The 18119-nt window shown below is 48.0% G+C and overlaps 2 protein-coding genes across 2 annotated transcripts; one reads left to right on the plus strand and one right to left on the minus strand.

The window, feature by feature from the left end:
• The first annotated feature begins 2540 nt into the window (after positions 1 to 2540).
• On the plus strand, positions 2541 to 3419 carry LOC134411497 (F-actin-capping protein subunit alpha-1-like). Its single transcript, XM_063145331.1, has one exon. The coding sequence runs from the start codon at positions 2541 to 2543 to the stop codon at positions 3417 to 3419; it is 879 nt and encodes a 292-aa protein (XP_063001401.1).
• A 4565-nt stretch (positions 3420 to 7984) lies between these two features.
• Positions 7985 to 16852, minus strand: CFAP107 (cilia and flagella associated protein 107). Its single transcript, XM_063145365.1, has 4 exons — positions 16742 to 16852; positions 15524 to 15637; positions 12541 to 12718; positions 7985 to 8207 (listed from the first exon to the last, which is right to left on the minus strand). The coding sequence occupies exons 1-4, from the start codon at positions 16850 to 16852 to the stop codon at positions 7999 to 8001; spliced, it is 612 nt and encodes a 203-aa protein (XP_063001435.1). The 3' UTR covers positions 7985 to 7998.
• Between the last annotated feature and the right edge of the window lie 1267 nt (positions 16853 to 18119).

Below are 18119 nucleotides of genomic sequence, written 5' to 3' on the forward strand. Positions count from 1 at the left end.
CTGCATGGTGTGGAGAATGTGGATAGGGACACATTTCTCTTCCTCTCCCATAATACTAGAACCCAATGGGGTCATCCCATGGAGATGATTGGAACAGATCAAAGGAAGTCCTTCTTCACACATAGCCATGGAGCAAAATGGGGTGGCTCCATGCCCATGGGGGTTAGGGGGCAGCAATTAACCTTCTCCAGGATGGTGGGGTGGATGGGTTGGGGTGCATTCTTTTAAAAAGTGTGTGTGTGTGTGTGTGTGTGTGTGTGTGTATTCGGGCTGTGCACAGCTCTTCTTCTGTAAAAATAAAATTTAAAAACTGGCCGTGACATTCCTCTTTCCTTCTGGGATGTTGTGTTGCTGTCTAGATGTTGGGGGAGGATTGCGGAAACAGGTATGTCCACAATCCTCCCCCATCCTTCTTTCCAAGGTCTACTGGATCAACCACAAGTTCGCTTATGGCCTCAAAGAACTCTGAGCCAGGACTTAGCTTTGCAGAAGCTGTGTTTATTTTTATTTATTTTTCAACAGGGCTCTTGTCCTTCTATATGCCTGTGAAATTTATCTCTAATAATGCTTTCAACCAATTTACCCAGAACAGACATTAAGCTAATCAGTCTGAAATATCCTGTATCTCCCCTGGATCACTTTTTAGAAATTGGCATTACATTGGCCATTCTCCAGTCCTCCAAAAGGGAGGCTGATCTTAGGGACATGTTGTTACACATTTTTGTTATAAGATCTCTGGATAATTTCTCTTTAGACAAGTTAGCCTTGCTTGCAAAGGCAAAACTGGGAATTCTGGACGCAGATGGAAGAGAAAAAGACCCAAAGGAAAACTGACATAAACAAACAGGTCTTCAAGAGGTGATGCAAGCTCAACACCATTTCTGCCTCTCAGACGATGCATGGCAGGTTTCACTATTAAAAGGGTTTCTGTGCTGTTATTGTGGGTTACTATGGGGACATAGAATGTGTCCCCATAGTAACCCACTATGGAAAACCTGAGTTCAGGAAGACCACAGAAACAGGCCAGGTACATTCTCTGAGGGTCTTCTCTCGGTCGTGTAGGTTCTTCTGTGCTACTTCTCAGATTAAGAGAGTTGTGTGGTCCAGAGAAGAAGAAATTGAGACAAAGGTAACTAAGATGTTGAGACGATGGTGGGTGGGGAGAATGATGGAGGTTTAAAAAAGTATGAACAGTGCAAAGACAACAGATAGAGAAACACCTTCTTCTTCTTCTTCTTCTTCTTCTTCTTCTTCTTCTTCTTCTTCTTCTTCTTCTTCTTCTTCTTTTTCTTCTTCTTTTTCTCCTTCTAACAAGTGCTCAAGTTTAGGAGTGGCGCCGTTGATGGCAGTAGATCCAGATCAGACAAAATAAATCACCCCCAAGACGTGTTGGACTGCAACTCCCATAATTCCCAGTCAACATGGCCAATGATGGCTGGGAAAGATGAGAGTTGGAGTCCCAACACAGCTGGGGGCCACCAAGTTGGGTGAAGGCATGTGGACAAGACGCTCAGGGTTTTGAGGAGGGTCGTGAAGGAATTCAGAGAGACAGCATCACACAGGTTCCCTGGTCCTGGGACGCAGTTCCAAGCCTACAGGGCAACAAGGGAGAAGAGGCGGAGTGTGGATTCAGACTGCCTGTTAACAATTCACTTGTACATTGATGCTCTCAAAACCTTGGGAGGTTCCTTCTCTCTTGGCTGCTGTGACTCTTAAGGGAAGAAAGGGGGTATCAGCCATATCTATGGGGGAAATGTTGATGCTGTAGTTTAAGTCTATTTATTTATTTATTTATTTATTACATTTTTATACCGCCAATAGCCAAAGCTCTCTGGGCCGTTCACAAATGAATGTGGAATGTGGAATAAAAGCAGGATGTAACACTATGAAATCTATATAAGGAATATGGGTTGTGGAGACCCCAACAGTTATCAGTGCACTTCAATACTGCTATAATGCAGTAATGCAGATCTAGCCTTAGTCACTCACTGACACCTACATTTGTGGTTGTAGTTTGGACTGAGCTGGAGACATTTCTCGCTCTGCACTGACACCTTGATCAGTTCATAGAATCATAAAATCATAGAATAGCAGAGTTGGAAGGGGCCTACAAGGCCATCGAGTCCAACCCCCTGCTCAATGCAGGAATCCACCCTAAAGCATCCCTGACAGATGGTTGTCCAGCTGCCTCTTGAAGGCCTCTAGTGTGGGAGAGCCCACAACCTCCCTAGGTAGCTGATTCCACCGTCGCACTGCTCTAACAGTCAGGAAGTTTTTCCTGATGTCCAGCCGGAATCTGGCTTCCTTTAACTTGAGCCCGTTATTCTGTTAGTTCTCTCTTGAGCCTTTCAGGATGTGAGTCCATGTCTGTGCATCATATGGGAGGTTGAGTTACTGTTTTTCCGGACTCTAAGAGGTCCTCAGTGGCCAAGTTTAAACACACTGCTTTAATGTATGTTAAGTCCATCCTTTGGGTCTTTTTCACCTTAAGGCCAGTTGTGTCCAGAATTGCCAGATGCACCTTTGCCAGCAAGGCCAAGATGTCTGAAGAGCCATTGTCTGGAGACCACATCCTTGCCAAGCCAGAGAAAGTCCAGGTGGTGAGCCAGCTCTTAAAGCAAGCCCCACCTGGAGAGTTCAATGAGGCCTTCAGTGACTTGCGCATGCTGGTGGACGATGATGCCATGATGTGTGAGGAAGCGGCCAGTCTTTGTGCTGTACACAACAAGGACCATTTTACCCCAGTCAAAGCAGAAGAGTGTGAGGTGTTGCTGACCCGTCACAATGAGCTAGAGGAGAATCGCTTCCTGGACCCTCAGAACCAAGTCTCCTTCAAGTATGATCATCTGAGGAGAATGCCAAGTGATTTCCAGGCCCACCCTGAAGAGGACAAGAAAGGGGAGGTGTGGAGGAGAGCACTTCAAGAGGCCCTGAAGGCCTATGTGAGCAACCACTACCCTGAGGGTCTCTGCAGCGTCTTCATCAAGGACACGGCTGTCCGGAAGATCTTTGTGGCCTGCATTGAAAGCCACCAGCACAAGCCGTCAGCCTTCTGGAATGGCCTGTGGAAGTCAGAATGGACTTTTGCCTTGGCTTCTGCCTCCACTTCCACCCAGGTGACCGGGACCATCACAGTTCAAGCGCACTACTGCGAGGATGGAAACACGCATCTGAGGGTCATCAAGAATGTAGAGGAGACCCTGCTGGTCACCGCCGATGAGACCCAGACAGCACGAGACTTTGCAAAGCTGGTAGCAAGAGTGGAAAACGGGATCCAGTGTGGACTAATGGAAGAGTATCAACACATGAATGGCACCTACGTGAAGTCCTTTCGGAGGCAGCTACCCATCACTCACACCAGCTTGGACTGGGAGAAGGTTATAACAGCTAAGATTGTGGAGGCCCGGGTTGTCCAGTGAATGGGCAGCTTCCGCGTGGCAGGAGGATCAGAGAAGGTGGGTTGGGTTGTTTGGAATCCTCTTTTAAAATAAATGATTAGTAAAGCAAGAGTGGTGCAATGAAAATGGCCGTTAGGTTTGAGAAGCCTTTAGGGCCTGCCCTGGGAAATGGAAGATCCAAGTTCACTCGTTCAGAAGCGGAGCAAATGCAAGTCACGAAAAGCAGGAGAAGAAAAAACAACACAGAGCTACGGGTAACCTGCAACTCTGCAACAGTGCATGGAAAGTGAAATTGGCATCTGTTATTTTAGAATATTTAACGCTCTTTGCTTTAAAGATCCTGAAGTGGTTTACATCACATTTGAAAGCAATCTATTATTAAATTAGCACAACAACATTTATATTTATTTATTTATTTATTACATTTCTATACTGCCCAATAGCCGGAGCTCTCTGGGCGGTTCACAATTTAGACAAACTAGTAAGTTTTTAATAATCACCAAAGTGCTTGATCATTGGGGGAGTTTTCTATGAACCAGCCCAAGGTTTTTCATTTATTTATTTATTTACACCATTTATATACCACTCCACATCCAAAAGATTTTGGAGCAGCAGTTCTGATAAAACCAGAGTTCCGGTAAAACCGCAGCCAGTCACTCAAGATAAGCATCCTGTAACAACAACATTTTCAGGGGGTGTCGGAAGCAACACAATGTTGGTGCTTGCCTGGCCTCCAAAGGCAGGGAATTCTACAGGAAGGGGGCCACCACACTGAAGGCTCTTCTTGTGGATTCCAATCGGACCATAGGTCCATGGAACCACCATAAACATGCCCTCCGATGACCTCAGTGACCAGGCAGGTTGGTCAAGGAGAAGGTATCCTGGTCCCAAGTTGTTTAGGGATTTTGCATACTAGTACTACTGTAGAAAGATAGTGTAGAGTGAAAGATACTCTCAAGCATGGCTCCCACATGCCAGTAATGACCAACAAATCTAGACATAAATAAGGAACTGGGTTTTGTGCATCCCACAATAAGCTTTAGGTTACCCCCCAAATACATGTCACACACGTACACCAGTTACTGCCATTTCTATATATGAAGAACCTTAAACTAAAATATGCTGGCAGGCAGAAGTAACATCGGGGCCTGCTCCTGCTGGACTCTTCCCCCCCTCCCACAGGGCAAACTGCCATCTTGGCCCTGTGGGGAAGAAGAAGGACCGAGGGGACAGGAGCAGGCAGAAGTAACATCGGGGCCTGCTCCTGCTGGACTCTTCCTCCCCCCACAGGGCAAACTGACATCTTGGCCCTGTGGGGAAGAAGAAGGACCGAGGGGACAGGAGCAGGCAGAAGTAACATCGGGGCCTGCTCCTCTTGGACTCTTCCCCCACCCCCACAGGGCAAACTGACATCTTGGCCCTGTGGGGAAGAAGAAGGACCGAGGGGACAGGAGCAGGCAGAAGTAACATCGGGGCCTGCTCCTGCTGGACTCTTCCCCCCCTCCCACAGGGCAAACTGCCATCTTGGCCCTGTGGGGAAGAAGAAGGACCGAGGGGACAGGAGCAGGCAGAAGTAACATCGGGGCCTGCTCCTGCTGGACTCTTCCCCCCCCCCACAGGGCAAACTGCCATCTTGGCCCTGTGGGGAAGAAGAAGGACCGAGGGGACAGGAGCAGGCAGAAGTAACATCGGGACCTGCTCCTGCTGGACTCTTCCCCCACCCCACAGGGCAAACTGCCATCTTGGCCCTGTGGGGAAGAAGAAGGACCGAGGGGACAGGAGCAGGCCGAGGAAACATCGGGGCCTGCTCCTGTTGGACTCTTCCCCCACCCCCACAGGGCAAACTGCCATCTTGGCCCTGTGGGGAAGAAGAAGGACCGAGGGGACAGGAGCAGGCAGAAGTAACATCGGGGCCTGCTCCTGCTGGACTCTTCCCCCCCCCACAGGGCAAACTGCCATCTTGGCCCTGTGGGGAAGAAGAAGGACCGAGGGGACAGGAGCAGGCAGAAGTAACATCGGGACCTGCTCCTGCTGGACTCTTCCCCCACCCCACAGGGCAAACTGCCATCTTGGCCCTGTGGGGAAGAAGAAGGACCGAGGGGACAGGAGCAGGCCGAGGAAACATCGGGGCCTGCTCCTGTTGGACTCTTCCCCCACCCCCACAGGGCAAACTGCCATCTTGGCCCTGTGGGGAAGAAGAAGGACCGAGGGGACAGGAGCAGGCAGAAGTAACATCGGGGCCTGCTTCTCTTGGACTCTTCCCCCCCACACAGGGCAAACTGCCATCTTGGCCCTGTGGGGAAGAAGAAGGACCAAGGGGACAGGAGCAGGCAGAAGTAACATCGGGGCCTGCTCCTGCTGGACTCTTCCCCCCCCCCACAGGGCAAACTGCCATCTTGGCCCTGTGGGGAAGAAGAAGGACCGAGGGGACAGGAGCAGGCAGAAGTAACATCAGGGCCTGCTCCTGCTGGACTCTTCCTCCCCCCACAGGGCAAACTGCCATCTTGGCCCTGTGGGGAAGAAGAAGGACCGAGGGGACAGGAGCAGGCAGAAGTAACATCGCGGCCTGCTCCTCTTGGACTCTCTCTCTCTCTCTGTCTCTCTCTGTCTCTCTCTCTCTCTCTCTCTCTCTCTCTTTCTCTCTCCTCCCTCCCTCCCTCCTTGACTCCTTTTCCTTGTGTGTCATGTCTTTATTAGACTGTAAGCCTGAGGGCAGGGACTGTCTTTTTTGCTAAGTGTAAGCCGCTCCGAGAGCCTTTTTTGGCTGAGGAGCGGGGTATAAGTATGATAAATAAATAAATAATAATAATATATAAAAAGGAAATCAAAATAATGGGTTGGTGAAACAATACTTGGCAGCCACCTCTATGGAATATTATCCTCGAATTGTAGGCTATGTATATGGTGCCATGTGGCACACTTGACAGCGTCTTGTGCATACACAAATTGCCCAACCAGTCTGGACCACATTGTTTGTCATCTCATACCGGACACTCTTCTGGGTGTATTATACAGAGTGATCCAAAGCTTATTGTAGGCAGGGCCCATGCATGGTGTGGGGTGAAGGAGGGTATACTTTAGCAGGGCCCAGAGGTCTGGGGAGGGGGGCATCCAAGGCAGCAACCCACATCTGTCCATCACCAGTCCTTCCTCAGTTTTCCCAAGTTCTGCACCCAGGAGCTGACTCTGTTCTAAGGGTTGGGGTGGTGGCGTTTCTGGAACCTGGCTCCTTAATTCTCTTTATTTCGTCCCCCACTTTGTGAAGCCAAAGAGGATTAACTGAAAGACCATAGGGCCCTTTCTACACCATCGTTTTTTGGAGGGATCATCCCAGGATCATCCCTGTGTGTCCAAATGATGCACAGGGGATCTGGAAGTAGTGAGGGATGATCCCTCCATTTCCCTGGGATAACTGAGATCTCAGTTATCCCAGTTTTACATGCAGTCCCAGGATGATCTGGAAACAAAGCCCTATGAGGACAGACTGAAAGGACTGAGCATGTTTAGCCTGGAGAAGAGAAGGCTGAGAAGAGACATGATAGCACTCTTCAAGGACTTGAAAGGTTGTCACACAGAGAAGGGCCAGGATCTCTTCTCGATCCTCCCAGAGTGCAGGACACGGAATAATGGGCTCAAGTTACAGGAAGCCAGATTCTGGCTCGACATCAGGAAAAACTTCCTGACTGTTAGAGCAGTACAACAATGGAACCAGTTACCTGGGGAAGTCAGGGGCTCTCCCACACTAGAGGCCTTCAAGAGGCAGCTAGACAGCCGTCTGTTGGGTATCCTTTAGGGTGGATTCCTGCGATGAGCAGGGGTTTGGTTTTGATGGCATTATAGGCCCCTTCCAGCTCTACTATTCTATGATTCTATGAGCATTGGGGGGGACAGGATGACAACATGGGCTATTGAAGCCTGGCCCCACCTTCCCATTACCACACTTACATTTGGCCGGCATTTGCTCTCCTGCCCAGGTTAGGAGTCAGTTTGGGTGACTGCTGGTCACAACTGGGCCTAAGTAGGATCTATTTATTTATTTTTGTCGTATGGTGGTGTAATGGGGATAATTAGCCAATAGGTGTTGTGGTGTTTCTAAATACATTAGTTTAGTCACAACATGGGCAGGATAATGTGGTTGGGGGCACAAAGGCTCAAGCGATCAGTGTGCTCCAGGACATGCCAAGAAGAAGGTGGAAGTTGGTTCCTGTGACTTGTGACCAAAGCTATGGGACATGGGGGCTGGGAAAGGAAAGCCTTTGGGGTCTGAGTGGGTCACACATTTAGAGTTATCAGACATGAGGGCATGCTTTCAACCAATTTACCCAGAACAGACATTAAGCTAATCAGCTGCGACTCAGGAGGGCACCCTTCAAAGTGTAGCCACCACACTGTTTCCAGGGCTGGGTGAAGCTCACCCATATGACCTACCCAAGTTGTGGGACTCACTTGCCCAATGTCTCATGTCTGGGTGTGGTCGCAACTGACCTCCCACCAAATTCTGGCAATCAGACAAATAGTACGAAACATCTTGGTGTCACTTGGAGAAATGTGCTGTATTTAATCCAGTGTTGTGCAGAAACGTGGACATTCTGCACCCCCTTCACACACACGCATCGAGTCTTCTTGATAGCCACTGCTGCTCACGGTTGGGGTCTATGATTGGCTGCATGATAGGCCGGTGACAGATGGTGTAAGATGAGATTGGAGGCTTGGTGTAGGATATGCTGTAGACACTGTTCTTCACTCCAGGCTCTTTGTGAGTCCATTTTTTCACAAGGTGCTCAAAAAGTCCATAGTTCGTTGGAGGCTCTGAAATGGAATACGATTTTGGAAGTCATGAGTTTAAAAGAAGAAAGGGCCAGATAAGATTGCAGCTGATATTGAGCCATGCAGGACAGTTTGATCAATGGGTGTTGCCCGTGGTAGCTGAGTGGATTATATTTGGAGGCAGTAGATCTGTGCCCTAGATCATGTCAAGAATCCACCAAGGATGAATGAATGAATAAGTTTATTATGGTATAACAAACAGCACTCCAATCCAACACCAAACACCCACCAGGGATGAACATCACCTCTGCTATCATAGAATAGCAGAGTTGGAAGGGGCCTACAAGGCCATCGAGTCCAATCCCCTGCTCAATGCAGGAATCCACCCTAAAGCATCCCTGACAGATGGTTGTCCAGCTGTCTCTTGAAGGCCTCTAGGGTGGGAAAGCCCACAACCTCCCTAGGTCACTGGTTCCATTGTCATACTGCTCTAACAGTCAGGAAGTTTTTCCTGATTTCCAGCTGGAATCTGGCTTCCTTTAACTTGAGCCCGTTATTCCGTGTCCTGCACTCTGGGAGGATCAAGAAGAGATCCTGGCCCTCCTCTGTGGGACAACCTTTTAAGTATTTCAGGAGTGCTATCATGTCTCCCCTCAGTCTTCTCTTCTTCAGGATAAACAGGCCCAGTTCTTTCAGTCTCTCTTCATAGGGATTTGTTTCCAGACCCCTGATCATCCTGGTTGCCCTCTTCTGAACACACTCCAGCTTGTCTGCGTCCTTCTTGAATTGTGGAGCCCAGAACTGGACGCAATACTCTAGATGAGGCCTAACCAGGGCTGAATAGAGAGGAACCAGGACCTCACGTGATTTGGAAGCTATCCTTCTATTAATGCAGCCCAAAATAGCATTTGCCTTTCTTGCAGCCATATCGCACTGTTGGCTCATATTCAGCTTGCGATCTACAACAATTCCAAGATCACTCTCGCAGACAACAAAGTGGGCTAACCAGATTTTTGGTTTGATCCATAAAAAAAATCTATTGCTCTTAACTTCTGTTGATAATCAGGGGAACCTGCAGATCTTTAAGGGAGGCATCATTTCAGCACTGGAATGCGAGGAAGCCTCCCCGCCATCCAGTGCCAACTCCAGGCTTTGGAGGGCCTTTGGGAAATGCCTTCAACCCACCCCCTCCTTCAGTGAACCTACCTTCCCACTGGCCTTGTGACTAACTGCTATCACTCCTCCTCCTCCTCTTTCTCATCATTGCTACGCGGCACCTGTGGAAAACGCAAGGACCCCTCCAGGGACTGGAGTATCCTGGATCGCGTCAGGGAGTGGGCGATCACGGCAGCAGGTGGCTGATCATGGCGGTGAGCGAGTGATCACGCTAATGAGTGGGTAATTGTGGCAGCTGCAGCAGGAAAGTCACGAGTGCCCACTGCCCCTGGGCTCCAGTAGGTTCAGCCCTCCCAGGCAGTGTGTACTGGGAGTTGTAGTCTGTTTCTGCATTACAATGGCGGATCCATCATAAAATGGGAGATCCATCATGAAATGTATTTATTTATTTATTTATTAAATTTATATACCGCCCCATAGCCGAAGCTCTCTGGGCGGTTTACAAAAGTTAAAAACAGTGAACGTTAAAAAGTTTACAAAATTTTAAACCATCAAAATATAAAAACAACGGTATAAAACAACAGTATCCATTTAAACAACAACAGTTCTGGAGTCCATTAAAAGACAAACAAACTTAGCATATGTTGTTAAATGATGTTAAATGCCTGGGAGGAGAGAAATGTCTTGACTTGGCACCGAAAAGATAACAATGTTGGCACCAGGTGAGCTTTGTCAGGGAGATCGTTCCATAATTGGGGGGCCACCACTGAAAAGGCCCTCTCCCTTGTTGCCATCCTCCGAGCTTCCCACGGAGTAGGCACTCAGAGGAGGAAGACCTCAGATGTAGAGTGCAGGGTATGGGTAGGTTCATGTCGGGAGAGGCGTTCCATCAGGTATTGCGGTCGTGATGGCAGTTGTGATTCAAATTTTCAAATCTGAGGCCCGAAGTTTGCACAGCCCTTATGGTGAAGAGGAAGCGCATGTCACACTATTGCCCCGCTCGTGCTCTTCGCTCCTCTGACGCCATGTTTCTCGCCTGCCCAAGGGCCTCTACTTCCCTTGCTCGGCTCCGTCCATTTTCTTCTGCTGCCCCTTACGCCTGGAACGCTCTTCCAGAACATTTGAGAACTACAAGTTCAATCGCAGCTTTTAAAGCTCAACTAAAAACTTTTCTTTTTCCTAAAGCTTTTAAAACTTGATGTTGTGCGGACTTTATACTGTTAGTTTTACCCTACCCTGTGCCTGCTTACCCTACCCTGTGCCTGTTTGCATTCTCTTCCCCTCCTTATTGTTTTACTAGGATTTTATTAGATTGTAAGCCTATGCGGCAGAGTCTTGCTATTTACTGTTTTACTCTGTACAGCACCATGTACATTGATGGTGCTATATAAATAAATTAATAATAATAATAATAATAATAATAATAATAATAATAATAATGTCTAGGGGGCACTCACCAGAGGGGCCCTGCACTCACCAGAGGGGCCCTGCACTCACCAGAGGGGCCCTGCACCAGCTCTATCACCAAATAGAGGCATGTGATGAATCATAGAATTGTGGAGTTGGAAGGAACCACAAGGGTCATCCAGTCCAACCCAGTAAGTGTAATTTTAAGACAAGGGGAGAGGATACGGGCTGGAAAATTAGCTCAGCTCTTTTCCACTTTGGGGAAAATAACTCTTCTCTTCTCCCAGGCATTTAACAGCATTTAACAACATATGCTAAGTTTGTTTGTTTTTTAATGGACTCCAGAACTGTTGTTGTTTAAATGGATACTGTTGTATGATGGTGTTGTTTTTATATTTTTGATAGTTTTAAATTTTGTATACTTTTTAATGTTCACTGTCCTTAACTTTTGTAAACTGCCCAGAGAGCTTCAGCTATGGGTTGGTATATATATAAATTAAATAAATAAATAAATAAATAAACTCAGCTTCCCCCCCCCCCAAAAAAAAAACAGTTCAAATTGGGCTGAAGGAGAGCCTGCCCATTGCTACAGTGGGCAGGGTGCAGGCGGCCTCTCCAAATCCTCCACCCTATTTGTGGGCAGAGAAATGGTCGGGACCATTTCATGGAATACCTCCAGGGGGAGAAGAAATTCTCCAAGTTTCTCAGGGGTGGGGTAGAGGTTGAGAAGCCAGGGAGCGCTCCCCCCAGCCCGGGAGAGCTCACCCCGCCTGCCACCTTGGCCGCCCACCACGAGCCAGGGCCCGCGAGCCCCTCGTGAGCGCTCACCAGCCACAATTCAAAACAAAACAAAGCAAACAAAAGAAGAACAATGGAACAATTGGTCTCTGCAGAGGCCACCAATGAGGGAGGAAGCAGCAGCCAGGCACCTCTCCATCGGGCCTGGGTCCAGCTCCAGCTGAGAGCCCCCTCCCTCCTGCTACCAACTGTCTCTGCAGAGGCCACCAGTGAGGGAGGAAGCAGCAGCCAGGCACCTCTCCACCGTGCCTGGGTCCAGCTCCAGCTGAGAGCCCCCTCCCTCCTGCTGTCTCCTGTAACTGCTGAACTTTGCAACTGTAGTGCCTGAATTTGCTTTCCTTTCCCCCCTCCTCCTCCTCCCTCCCAATCCCCTTTCCTTTTGTGTCATGTCTTTTAGATTGTAAGCCTGTGGGCAGGGACTGTCAAGAAATACTTTTGTAAGCCGCCGTGAGAGCCTTTTTTGGCTGAATGGCGGCATAAAAATCCTTAAATAAATAAATAAATAAACAAACAAACAATCCTATTGCATCTGTTCAAATTCAGAAACAAGAACAAGCAATTCAAAACTCTCGAAACTGGGGCGGATCTGAATGAGGTCAGTTTCAAAAGCATGCTGATGAATAACGGGAAACATAGAATCATAGAATAGTTGGAAGGGGCCTACAAGGCCATCGAGTCCAACCCCCTGCTCAATGCAGGAATCAATGTACATAGAGTTCCCAGGTAGTCACCCTTCCAGAAACTGAACCTGCTTAGCTTCATCAAGGTTGCAGCATCCCATGCCATCACACCAGATAAGCTGGAAAATGCAACAGGAGCATGTTGTCCAGGCATGATGCTGATGACATCAGCTGCCACTTAAGATTGGCGAGGCCTGTGCCGGGGGAGGAGACGTCAATGATGGAATCACAGTTGGAAGGGATCACAGACTCATCAGCAAGGTAGACGTTCATCACAAGAAATACCTGCTTCCCAGTCAGCTCCTGTCCCAGATCCGGGGCTGAGCTGCCATTTTCCCTGCCCATCTTTTTGCCCCTGACATAGAAGCACGTACCAACAAGGGGGTAGTCTGATTTCTCTGGAGTCCACGCCAGTTTGTGTCTGTTCCATTTGCGAAGTGGAGGCAGCAAACAGTTATAGCCGTGTCTATTGTATTGATCGTCGTACTGCGTTATTAGGTTCTGGTGGTTTGCTTCTTCGTGATGCGTCAAGAGGTACTTCTTCGGCAGGCCCTAAAATGCAACATGCTGAACTTTAACTTTGATATTGAAGACAAGAACGTAAGAAACGCCCTGCTGGATCAGACCAAAGGTCCATCTAGTCTGATGCTCTGCTCACACAGTGGCCAACCATGTGATGAACAGGGACTCACAAGCAGGACCAGGTGCAACAGCCGCCTCCTGCCCATGTTCCCCAGCAACTGCCTATGATACTGGATATTGCTTCTCTCTGAGCAGGGGAGAGGGGTACAGCATGGTGCCACTCTCTTGAGGGAGAAAGGGCAGATGGACGTATGCATGATGTGTTGACATGCTCACCAACATTTGGGCTGAGCATAAGACTGGCTGGGGCATGCTGGGAGATGTAGTCCATCACAACTGGAAGGCACCAGGTTAGGGGAGGTTGGCATAGGTGGCACTGATGTTTAATAAGTTGATCGCAACAGCAGGCCAGCGTGAGAAGGAGATAAAGCACGGCTCAACACTTGGAGGCACCATGATGGAGGAGGGAGTTCCCTATCCATATCCGGTCGACCACCTGTGTGCTTGCCCCTTGCCCCTCATGGCTCATTACATCAAATAAGGAGGGGATCGCCGGCTGGGTCCAGGAGGTTGTAAATGCCTCCTTGAGAGAGGGAGTGGTGCCGGCCTCTTTAAAAGAGGCGGTAATTAGACCACTCCTGAAGAAGCCTAACCTGGACCCGGAGGATGTTAACAACTACAGGCCGGTGGCTAATATCCCCTTCCTGGGCAAGGTGCTTGAGCGGGTGGTTGCAGGACAACTCCAGGCACTCTTGAATGAAACGGATTATCTAGATCCATTTCAATCGGGTTTCAGGCCTGGTTTTGGAACGGAAACTGCCTTGGTCGCCCTGTGGGATGACCTCTGCCGGGAGAGAGACAGGGGGAGTGCGACCTTGTTGGTTCTCCTGGACCTCTCAGCGGCCTTCGATACCATCGACCATGGTATCCTTCTGGATAGGTTGTCTGAGCTGGGAGTTGGAGGTACTGCGTTGCAGTGGTTCCGCTCCTACTTGGATGGCCGATTCCAGAAGGTGGTGCTGGGGGATTATTGCTCTGTGCCGTGGCTCCATTAGACATGGGGTTCCGCAGGGCTTTATCTTATCCCCTATGCCATTTAACATATACATGAAGCCGCTGGGGGAGGTTATCCGGAGATGAGGACTGAGGTGTCATCAATATGCAGATGATACCCAGCTCTACCTTTCCTTTTCATCAAACCCAGGTGAGGCAGTGGCTGTTCTGAACCAGTGCCTGGGCACGGTAATGGACTGGATGAGGGCTAATAAACTGAAACTCAATCCAGACAAGACGGAGGTATTGTTAGCGGGTAGTTCATCTGTCTGGCAAGGTGATGTTTGCTCTGTCCTGGACGGGGTTGCACTCCCCCTAAAGGATTGGGTCCGTAGTTTGGGGGTGCTCTTGGATCCAGAACTGTCACTTGAGGCACAGCTGAACTCAGTAGCAAAGAGCACCTATCAGCTTAGGCTGATATACCAACTGTGCCCTTATCTGGACAGAGATAGCCTAGCTACAGTTATCCGTGCTGTCTGGGCCCGATTCAAAGTGCTGATATTAACATTTAAAGCCCTAAACAGCTTGGGGCCAGGCTTTCTGAAGGAACACCTCCTCCCATATGTACCTGCCCGGACCCTAAGGTCATCCTCAGGGGTCCTTCTCCGCAAGCCCCTGCCAAAGGAAGTGAGGCAGGTGGCTACGAGGAGGAGGGCCTTCTCTGCTGTGGCACCCTGGCTGTGGAATGAGCTCCCTAAGGAGGTTCTTTTGGCAACTACATTGTATGCTTTTAGATGCCAGGTGAAGACCTTTTTATTCTCCCAGCATTTTAACAGTCTATAAATAAATTTTAACTTGGTGTTTTAAATGTGTAATTTTGCATTGCTGCTGTTTTTATCTGGTTGAGCTTTTATATTGTATTTTATAATATGGTTTTATATTGTTGTTTTATACTTTGAATGTTTTTAATTTTTGTGAACTGCCCAGAGAGCTTCGGCTATTGGGCGGTATAGAAATGTAATAAATAAATAAATAAATAAATAAATAAATAAATAAATAAATAAATTTAAGGGTGATGTGACCCAGGGATGGGGAAAGGAACCCCCTATGTAAGGCCTCCCCAAAGTATACGCTCAAAGTTCGAGGGCTTGTACTGGGAGGGCCTGTGTTGCTTGTGCCCAGGGCAGGGAATATCTCACCCAAAATACACAGGTGAGGGGGAGGCAGCAAAGTGCCCTCTACCTAGGGATGGATGGACTCACCTGCGTCCTATTTGTCAGATGCTTCCCCCTCTGCCAGCACCGCCGCGCAAGCTTCTTCTGAAGCTTGGCGAGCATCCAATGACATTGCGAGCCTGTATTTCCCCCGATGTGTATATGGTGGCCAGAAAGGCCTGAGTTATGCTGTGGCCAATGTCTGGAGCTTCGATTGTCCAGATGAAGGTGGGTGGCTTTTGGGTGCTCGTCACACCACGCAGGTGCTCAAAGTGTGGGCCCACAAACATGCTGTGGGCGCCAGACTCGGTCAAGGGGGGCAGACACAGGGGAGTCCATCGGACTCCCAAACTCAGCTGGGCATCGGTGATATCCCTATCCCTGACTCCACTGATTCCTGTGGCGTTTGTTGGCTCTGCTACTCACTGCAGCTCTTACTTGTAACAAATTCAGTAAAGTTGTAACCCTAGTACACCTAATACACCTCTCCTCTTTCTCCCAGGTGTCCATCCAATATGAATTCTGATGCTTTTGTGCTTGCATTTCCCATCCCCCTGCCCTTACTTACATCCAGTTTTTTCATAATTCTCCTTGCTTCCGCCTTGTCTGGTACCTCAGGTGGAAAGCGAACGAAGTCTCGTCCGTAGATGCTTTTGCCAGTTCCCTCATGATCTCTTATAAACTAAGGCAATTCAGACAAATGGCACATCACTCACTCTGAACCATACATGGATCATTCATTCACCTTGGAGGCCAGGAGCTAAAAAAATGCCCAGCTCCATCACGCTACAATGATGGCTGCCATTCTTCGTTTTGTGGAAACTGGGAGACATTTAGGGACCACATAGAATTCCCACATGCATACACACAACACAACATAACACAATACAACATAACACAATGCAACATAATGACGGCACTCTTCAAATACTTGAAAGGTTGTCACATAGAGGAGGGCCAGGATCTCTTCTTGATCCTCCCAGAGTGCAGGACACGGAATAATGGGCTCAAGTTACAGGAAGCCAGATTCTGGCTGGACATCAGGAAAAACTTCCTGACTGTTACAGCAGGATGACAATGGAACCAGTTACCTAGGGAGGCTGTGGGCTCTCCCAACTGGAGGCTTTCAAGAGGCAGCTGGACAGCCGTCTGTCAGGGATGCTTTAAGGTAGGGTGACCATATTTGGGAAACTAAAAAAAAGGACACCTAGTGTGTGTGTGGGGAAGCAGCTTTCTGAGTCCTGCAGAAAGTATGTTATTCCCCCGCCACCTTAAAGAACCCGATTGGAGTGGAGGAGGGGAAAGGATTTCATTCTGTACCACCACCATCCACTCCAATTGGGGCCTTTTCTATAATGTCCACGAATGACCCACTTTCCCCTTTAAGACCTCAATTGGAGCTCAGGGTGGGGGAATGCTGTGCCTCAAGAAAGCATGTCATTCCCTCCTGCCATGCTAATGGCAGCCTTAAAGGGGAAGGTGTGTCATTCCAGGACATTATTGAAAATGATAGAAAATCCCCCCTGACACCATGGAAAGAACAAAAACCAGGACAAATCCGGGGAAATCCTGACAGTTGGTCACCCTACTTTAAGGTGGATTCCTGCATTGAGCAGGGGGTTGGACTCGATGGTCTTATTGGCCCTTCCGACTCTACTATTCTGTGATTCTATGATCCCCTTGAACTATACATTTGGTGTTGATGCTTCTCAAATACCTCCTCCTTCCCCACGCCCCAGAGTTTCTTTTCTCTTTGCTTGTTAATTATTTCCTTTCCCAAACATACCTCTTTTCTTTCTTCCAGCCAGTTCCCGATAAGTACTTTAGTAGAGTATTTTGGCTCAATCCTCCAGCTGGGGACGTACCAATCCTGCACATCCCTCCACGAAGTAAACATGGCTCTTTCACATGCTCTGGCAAAGAGCAAACTCCAAAGGTCCTAGGCGTCCATCTCTGTGTGTGCCGAGCAAGACATTTAACCTATGACATGCCTGGGTTTCAGGTTCTCTATTGTTGACTATCCCCATGGTAACCCACTAGGCAACACAAGGTTCTAACCTAGTGAAATCTATGCTATTATCCCACTGGAGTCAATGAAACATGTGAATGCAGGCAGGCAGCACAAGCGGATGTCTGCAGCTTCTTGTGAAGTTGGGTTTAGTGAAATATGTGTCTGATTGATGTGATGGAGTTCTGCGTTTCGATGGAACAAGGAAATTTGCCAAGTTCAATTGCACTCAGTTTCTCATTTTTCCTACATTCATTTCATCCTTTTTCCATGTCAGTTTATTATAAGTTAAATTGAAAATCTGTATGTTTTATTCCATTTAACTAAAAGTATGCATTGTTTGTGCACACTTTTCCAAATGATGTTTTCCAAATATATTTTTTCTAAATATTTGTAAATATTCCAAATCCTTTCCCAAACATTATATTTGCGATTTCCCCCAAAATAATGTGGCTTTGTGCACACTTTCCCTTATTGCATGCATTTGTGTGCTCTTTTGGTGCACACTTTAAAAAAGAAAAAAGGAAAAAAAAGAATGCATGATGTATCACGATTTTGGGAGACTGTGAATGTCACCACATCACTGCATTCCAGCTTGTGTAGACAACATGAGAAATGCAAATTTGGTAAATTTGTATTTCAGTGTAAATCCAACAAATTTATTACCCTACCCTAGGAACAGAAAAGGATTAAAGGGGACAAAATGCCTGCTTAACACTGCTGCCTAAGCTATGTGCAGGTGTTTAGCTTGCTCATGTGAATGCTAAAAACGAGCCAACAGTGTGTTGTGGCTGCAAAAAAAGCAAATGCTATTTGGGGCTGCATTAATAGAAATATAGCTTCCGAATCGCACGAGGTACTGGTTCCCCTCTATTCAGCACTGGTTAGGCCTCATCTTGAGTACTGCATCCAGTTCTGAGCACTACACTTCAAGAAGGACGCAGACAACCTGGAGCGTGTTCAGAGGATGGCAACAAGGATGATCAGGGATCTGGAAACAAAGCCCTATGAGGAGAGACTGAAACAACTGGGCATGTTTAGTCTGGAGAAGAGAAGACTGAGGGGAGACATGACAGCACTCTTCAAATGCTTTATTTATTTATTTATTTATTTATTTATTTAATTTATTACATTTTTGTACCGCCCAATAGCTGAA

Source organism: Elgaria multicarinata, chromosome 20, assembly GCF_023053635.1.
Source record: "Elgaria multicarinata webbii isolate HBS135686 ecotype San Diego chromosome 20, rElgMul1.1.pri, whole genome shotgun sequence".
NCBI classification, from domain to species: domain Eukaryota; kingdom Metazoa; phylum Chordata; class Lepidosauria; order Squamata; family Anguidae; genus Elgaria; species Elgaria multicarinata.

Bases quoted from the DNA above. Each gene is read 5' to 3' on its own strand.
- CFAP107 (XM_063145365.1), bottom strand. From the start codon at position 16,852: ATGTTTACTTCGTGGAGGGATGTGCAGGATTGGTACGTCCCCAGCTGG. The intron at 15,638-16,741 runs GTATGTTTGGGA...GAATTGCCTTAG, and splicing joins GGCTGGAAGAAAGAAAAGAG to TTTATAAGAGATCATGAGGG. The intron at 8,208-12,540 runs GTACGTGCTTCT...ATTCCATTTCAG, and splicing joins ATCAGACTACCCCCTTGTTG to AGCCTCCAACGAACTATGGA.
- LOC134411497 (XM_063145331.1), top strand. From the start codon at position 2,541: ATGTCTGAAGAGCCATTGTCTGGAGACCACATCCTTGCCAAGCCAGAG.